This window comes from Phalaenopsis equestris, unplaced genomic scaffold (genome assembly GCF_001263595.1).
Source record: "Phalaenopsis equestris unplaced genomic scaffold, ASM126359v1 Scaffold000567, whole genome shotgun sequence".
NCBI lineage: Eukaryota > Viridiplantae > Streptophyta > Magnoliopsida > Asparagales > Orchidaceae > Phalaenopsis > Phalaenopsis equestris.
Window position 1 is genome coordinate 475,507 of NW_018165007.1, and position 7,897 is coordinate 483,403.

Consider the following 7,897-nt stretch of genomic DNA (forward strand, 5'->3'; position numbering starts at 1 on the left):
CTAGAGCTACTACTATTACTAAAAATACATTCTATGTATTCAATTTTAACTCTACTCAAATGAAGGCCATTTGACTCAAATATAGGCCACCATAATTTAAGTTTTTTTCTAAACATACTAGAGCTACTACTATTACTAAAAATACATTCTATCTATTCAATTTTAAATCTACTCAAATGAAGGCCTTTCGACTGAAATATAGACCACCATAATTCAAGTTTTTTTTTTGAACACTTTCCCAAGTCTTATTTACATAAAAGATATCATCAGCGAAAAACATACGACAAGGTCCATCCTCCCGTACATGCCCAATAAGGCATCCATAACTAAAACAAAAAAATATGGGCTTAAAGCCGATCCCTGGTGTAATCCAACTGAATACTTAGTCAATCCTCCTTCTGTTCGAACACAAGTAACAACTCTAGCATATATATCTTTAATGACTTGAATATAAGTCATATCAACACATTTCTTCTCTATAACTCTCCAAAGGACTTCTCTGGAGCCTTATCGTAAGTTTTTTCTGAGAGAAAAAAAATTTAGATCATCCTTACTCTCTTCTTACTGTATAGCTTCCATAATAGACCTTCCAGGCATAAATCCAAACGAATTATGAGAAATCTTCGTATGAGATAATTTTGTAATTACATATTTTACGTCAGGGCTATATATATATTGATGTATTATAACCCTAATTGATCTTGTACTATTTTTCCGAATTGAAAGAAAAGCCGCCGCTCTGCTCCCGAGAACGTGGGCAAATTGTCGAACCTCATTAAATCTTTGTGTTTTCTTATTGATTTGTGTCGATTCTTGCGTTTACTTTGCCCTAATTTCTCAACATAGCCTCATATTTGTAGCCAAAAAAATATATTTGTTTCTTTGAAATTTTGTATTTCGTATTTCCTTCTTTCAAGATTTGACAATCTAAAAGCAAAACATAGATAAGACAAAATTTAGATTAATTAAAAATCTAGTAAAACTTGAAAGCCAAAACCTAATCTCTTCTCTACATTCCTTTGATAATATCAAATATCACTATTCAATGAGGACGATAAAAAAAAAACACCACATTCCTCTAAAGCACTGCTCCATTTTAATCACACAACTTTTTCTATGTAAATTAATCATATTCTACTAAAGAAAATATTAGTTTTAGGCAGAAAATAACAATGATCACCCCAAACATAAATTGTAGTTTTAAATAAATATATAAAGCAATGTTTATATTCTTTTCTTCCACAAATCATTCATAAAAAAGAAGACAATGCAGCCTAAAAAAAAACTTAATGAAAATACCTCAACCTAGCTGTGCATGCTATCCGGGAACGGTGATTGGAGGTGGTGCGAGTGTGAGGGAGCCTCACGATGTCGTCTAGACCGCAGGGATCACCAATAGTGACGATCGAGCCACCACCGAGCTCCGTCCATTTGGCATCCTCTCCCTCTTAAATACACACTCCAATTTCGGTTTTTCAAAATCCAATTATCCCATCCGTACTACAGTTCACGGTCTGATGGTCCGACAAACCAGTCCGATCCGATCCTGTTTTAACAACATTGATAGTTTTTGTTCATCACAGAAAAGTACAAAAAATAAAAATAATAATAATGAAAATAAATAAAAAAATAACTGAAAATTTTAAGTTTTAGTAACTGAAATAAAATAGTTTTGGAAGTATTTGAATATTAATAAGTATTTGGATGATTTTATAAAAATTAATTAATTTTACCGTAATGGGGAATAAACTAACAATGAATTCATGTATATCAAAAGTTTTTTCTAAGTAATTTGTATTGGTTAATTTGCATCTTTTTAGGATAATCAGGTAGGAATGTTTATAAATTGAACCTTTAGATTTGTAGATTTCCTTGAACCGACGCAAACTCACATTCTCGGATGTCTTATTTAGGAAAAATTATTGCGTGCGAACACCACATGTAAAATTTAGCTTGCGATGTCCAATCAGGGCTGTCAAAAATTTTAGAGTGAGCTCCACTCTAACAAAAAAAAAAACAAAAATATATATTTCAGTGATCCTGATCGAACACCGCACACAAATTTGAGTGCGGTGTCCTTATTCAATAAGCATTCCTTATTTAGCTTCACATTTTGTATTTGTCTTCTATACAAAGACAAAACAATTTTTTTATTTCAATTTTAGCTAATTCACATCCCACGATAGAAGTTTTGAAGGACACTATCTTTTTTCTAAGTAACTCTATATGCATTCATATATTTACCAACTTTAACTTTTTCATAAATATGTTTATTACAATTGCTTTCATAAAATTGTTTATTACAATTGCTCAATCAAAGTTGAGTATTTTAAATATGATTTCTCTTTGGTAAATGGCTCTAATTGGCATCTGAAGAAAAAAATATTATATGCAGACAACTGCACGTACTGATAATCAAACACGAGGGACGAAATCATCTTGTGAGTAAACTTATATTTGTATGGTCTCCCTAATTGTTTATACTGTATGTGCAGTGCTCTGATTCACATGAGGAAGAATGTATTCCATGAAGAAGAAATAAACCGATTTGAAGTGAATTGATGGCTTTTTTAAGTTAATCTCTCTTTGGGAACTTCATCAAGTGAGTGACTTCTATTGAATAAACCAATGTTACTTCTCAGGGACCAATTGGGGTAGCCGTGTGTTGGCTATGCGGTACTTCACTGCAGATTTGCTAGTTCAGATAAACAAAATTTTGGTAGTTTTTTTCAAAAAACTCCCGCTAAAATTAATGTTTTCTCACCAGTCCTAGCTAGGTGCGGTGGTTGCTTTCTAGTTGCGACTTATTTTTTCAAAAAAAAAATTGTAATAGCCACCGAAGCTTTTTAAAACATCAGATTATTTTTCAGCAGTTTCACAACTGCTTCTTAATAAGTTGTAACTGTCTCAAATAGATCCTTAGTCAAATAAGCATTATCAGCTTTTTCTTCTCAATAAAACATTTATAAGTGTGAATACTCAATTATAGTGAAATCAAGCCACCTCCTTATGTTTTTTTAAAGTAAATGACTACAAGGTCATATATGAAACTTTTTCTCATTTATGTAACTTGATGTATAAGTTTTTCTAGAGCACTCAAATCCTAATCTCCAAGCTATAAATAAGGGGTGTGGGGAGGATGTGGGCAGGATGTGTACTCAAGCCTATTGTAGATTTTGACTTACATGTTGGCAATTTTAGATCCATCCAATTTTATTTTATTTCACCATTCTATACATTGTTTTTATATTTTTAAAATTTATTTTCTTACATAACATTTAATTCTCTCAACTTTGTACTAGCAATTTATAGCATTGCATGAGCAATTAAATTAATTTCATAATGATAAGAATTCATTTCACATTCATTAAACTTATGTTCATATCACGTTTTATAGAATTATTTAAAATATTAAAAAAAAAAAAAGCATTTTAGAATAAAGCTCTTATGCTTTTTAATTAGTTTAAAAGCACTAAAAAATAATTAACGAAAAAGGTTAAGTTAATGCGTTTACGCGCTAATGAAGAGCAGCGAAAGGTTTCCATTATTCCTCACTATTCTGGGACAAAACACCATTCTTGGATAGAGCTGTACCCGTATTTCATGAGTTTTAGTACACGCTTTCGTAACAACTATGATTATCTATTATGTCCTAATTATTATTATTATTATTATTATTATTATTATTATTAATTTGTCAAGTTTAGATTTTTTGGAGTCACCATCTTATCTTTTTTATTTTTTAATATTTGTAGATTGCTTTTCATGTATGAAAAAACGAGACTTGCAATCTTTGTTTAGGAGTAATTCTGTATACGAGAAATATGCCAGAACTAAACTCAAGGCGGAAGATATGGCCGGTCGGATGTAGCTCGTTGACGCCCATCTTATTTGGATGATGGTGAAGGGAGCGTCTTGTTCGAGTGATCGGTAAAGTGTGTAAGGAGATCTATCATAAGGCAGTGATTGGGCATTAGGACAATCAACAAGGTGTATCCTCTTGGAGTAGATGTCGACGGAGCAAAGACTCAATAGGTGGTCGATAAACTTCCTGTCCATCGAATCAGTCTTCTAATTTTATTATATGCAAAATATCTCTGTAAATTACCAAAAAGTCCATCTGAGAAATTAATGACGAGAGGACTAATGTTTACTTTTGTAATGCTATGACATATGCTTATAAATAAATGTTTCATATCATGAATAGAAAGATGACACTCTCTTTTACTGTTCTATGTTGTACACTCTCTCTTCAATAAAAGCCTCTATACATTGGGTGTGTTTTCAGATTGAAGAAATTTACCAACAAATTATTTGTACATGATTTTTTTTTAGAAAAGTTAAATTTGAATTGCAACTAATTTTAAAATTAATAACTACAACACGCTTCAAATGTAATTATTTAGTTAGAGAGAGTTTTCTACGAACCCCTTCAAAGATCATACATGTGAAGCTTATTTTCATTATAGCTTATTAATTATAGAAATTTATATTAATGAAACACAAATTATAAGTCAATGTGATGACATCAAATGCAAATCTTTTTTAATAGAATTGTTTAGGTTAAATGGGGTGCCGGATTCATAAAGTAATAATAATTTGTGACAAAATTAAAAATGATGGGACCACCGGTATTTAAATTAAAGACTTTTATCTTCTTATTTTTTAAACTAGTATAAATATAATTAATAATAAATTATTATTAAGTATTTAAATTTACGGGATAAGATAAAGGAGTTTGGTTAAAATTTAAGGGACAAAACTACCAACAGGTTCTATCACTGACTACAAGAATATACTTGATGCGTGTTAAAAAATTTGCGGCGTTCAAGCAATAATTTGGCATCTTAGTGTTGCGCGAAGATCCATCGCGTACACAAATGATTATTTTTAAATAGTTTAATTAACTATAACACTGCAAAAAAAAATTTATCAATTAAAATTATTAAATAAAAAAATTAAATAATAATATATTAAATTCTATTTAAATGAATATTTTAATATAAATAATAAAATTTAAATTTTACCCCTATCCTTAACATCTACCATCTACGTGACTAGAGATATCAAAAAATACAACAATATTTTTTTAATGAGTCGAAAATGAGCCGAGCTCTGGCTCGCTCAAACTTGACTCATTTACACCCCTAATATGATGCATTTTATAATGTTAATTATGATTATGAATATTTAAGTTGTTAATGTTTATCACCTGAATTGTGTGGTTGTTGTTGAAGTCAATAATATCTCGAAGTGATCTGACGGGGGAGTATACGAGATTTGCGAGATAAGCATTTATGGAGACCTTGAAAGAAGCTAAGAGCTGCGTCGCCTGTCCATCTTCTAACTCCTGCAGCATGAATTTCACATTCGGCAGTCTAAGATTTTCTACTACTGTTGCTCCTTTTTGCCTGCAAAATTTATCTATGTAAGCCATGCAAACTGATGGAATAAATGCAGTTGGAATTGAATGTATGAATGTGAAAGAAATTAGCAAAAATGATTTCATATATTTTTTTGGTTGTGGTCATAAAAATAAGCATGTAAGTAATGGATTTCATTCATAAGCTGACAATTACATTTGGATTGGAAGACATAACTAAATAACTAGTTATAGTCCTAACTAACATAATTTATGACCAATGTTGTTAGAATGAAGAAAAAATATTATATGCAGTCATCCGCATGTGCGGATGAACGTGTATATATAGTATAGTCATAGTATACAGAAGATATAAAGTGTCAATTATCATCGGCTATGTCTTTAAACACGTCATTGGCAAGCGACGTGATCGTCGGTGGTTGGTCGTCCGAATGTGCAGACGTCCGGACAAAATATTTTTTTCTGGATAGACAAACTAAAATCAAATACTTGCTGAAAATGGCTAATTTTGATTAGAAAGAGGTCAATTAAAATAAGACAAAACGACGATGAGATCAAAGCCAAGAATTACATTCACAGAGACATCATTGTAGGCATTATTTTTTATTTTATTTTAATATTTTCAATGCTATATATAAAAAAAAAAACAAAATTGAAATGACAACCATGTAAACTCTAATATTTTAAGCAATAAATAAAATATAAATCCCAAAAACTGAGGAAATAAAAACAGAAAGAAAAAAATAAGTTGTTTTGTTGAATAACTAACCTCATGGCTTCAAAATGCGCAGCAAATGCAGAGGATTCCACGGACCCTTCAGCGAAATTAAAATAAGTGGCAAAAATCCCCACTCTCTTCCCCTTCAACCCATCCACGTTCAAGAATCGCCGGAATCCACCACTCGGTATGAACTGCGCAGCCGCCGAAGTCGCCGCAGCGTCCAGCGGATCAAACCCCACAATGGCATCCAACAACATCACCGCATCGGTCACCGTTCTCCCCATCGGCCCCACCGTGTCCAGTAACGGTGAAATTGGCACAACCCCCGCCCTGCTCGTAAGCCCAACGCTAGGCTTAATCCCCACAACCGAGTTCTTCGCCGCCGGGCACAAGATCGACCCAACAGTCTCCGTACCAATCGAAACTGCCGCCAAATTAGCCGCTACGGCGATCGCCGGCCCGCTGCTCGAGCCGCACGGACCTTCGGTCGGTGTGTATGGGTTCTGCGCCTGCCCGCTTCGCGCACACCACCCGTTTGGGCAGTTAAATGACCGGGAATTAGCCCACTCGCTCATAGTAGCTTTGCCGAGGATGATAGCGCCGCCGCGGCGGAGGCGGTCGACGACACCAGCGTCGCGGGGGACTACGGAGCCTAGGAGAGCGAAGGAGCAGGCGGTGGTGTTGAGGCGGTCGCGAGTAGCAATGCTGTCTTTGAGGAGGACGGGGATGCCGTGAAGAGGGCCGAGAAAGTTGGCGTTTTTGCGTTGCTCGTCGGCGAGAGTTGCGGCGGCGAGAGCATCCGGGTTAACTTCTAAGACGGCGCGTAGTTGCGGGTTAAAGACATTGATTTGATCTAAGTAGTGTTGGACGAGCTGCAGGGAGGTGAGATTGCCGTCGTTGAAGGCGGACTGGATGTCCAGGATGGTGGCTTCATCGAAGTCGAAGGAGAGGGTGAGGAAGGGTGGGAGGAGGAGGAGGAGGAGGAGTAGGTGGAAAACGAAGGAAGCCATTTGGCGCAGGGAATTGTTGCAGGGTTGTGAATTGCTGAACTGAGATGCCCGAGCATTTTAAAGAGGATCAGGTGGAAGGGGTAGACTAATACGACAGATTTGGAGCAACTAAAAAAAAGAATTTTGATAAAATTATAAATGTATTTTTAAATCTCTCAAATTGGGTGATTTTGAGATGCACCCAGGCTCGGCTCGGCCTCCTCTTCTTCTTTATGATGAGTTTTCATTGCATCCTCTTCTACTTCCATATTGTTGTCATCATCAACGTCTCTCTAAGTAAAATCATGTGACATTCTCTCATTATTAACACTTTGTTGATTTCATCGATGCATCCCTCAACAAGATCCCATTATCATGTCCTCTACTCCTTCACACATTGTGAATCATGTAACTCCTTACCAATGAACTCTCCCGTCGCATCCTTGTCCTCCATCATCATCTTCTCTTCCCACACATATCTTTGATCTTATTGATGCCTTCTTTAGCGAACCCTTGAGGGGCCGCTTCTTCATCATAGTTTGCTACTCTCATCCATGTATACCCAATCAGGCTTTATTTGTCTTACTTATTGCATACATCATTGATCATATCAATACCGCCCAAATTTAGCTACAACTATCATTAAAAAAGTAATTTCTTAAAATTTAATTGTGTTGAATTTAGATTACACTTCAATTAGAATAATCTTAAATTCTAAATATTCATCAACTAATATCTCAAAAGACTCTAAAATATTTGTACATACTAATTTGCTACCCATCCATAGTACTCATTGTCGAGTCT

At 34.6% G+C, this 7,897-nt stretch overlaps 1 protein-coding gene across 1 annotated transcript in view; it reads right to left on the reverse strand.

The window, feature by feature from the left end:
* Positions 1 to 7,173, reverse strand: part of LOC110029361 (putative amidase C869.01) — an 8,104-nt gene extending 931 nt beyond the window's left edge. The window contains exons 1-2 of the mRNA XM_020731617.1: positions 6,153 to 7,173; positions 5,213 to 5,411 (exon numbers count right to left, since the gene is read on the reverse strand). Coding sequence (XP_020587276.1) covers positions 5,213 to 5,411; positions 6,153 to 7,114 — 1,161 coding nt within the window. The 5' untranslated portion in view covers positions 7,115 to 7,173. The remainder of the gene's footprint in view (positions 1 to 5,212; positions 5,412 to 6,152) is intronic.
* Between the last annotated feature and the right edge of the window lie 724 nt (positions 7,174 to 7,897).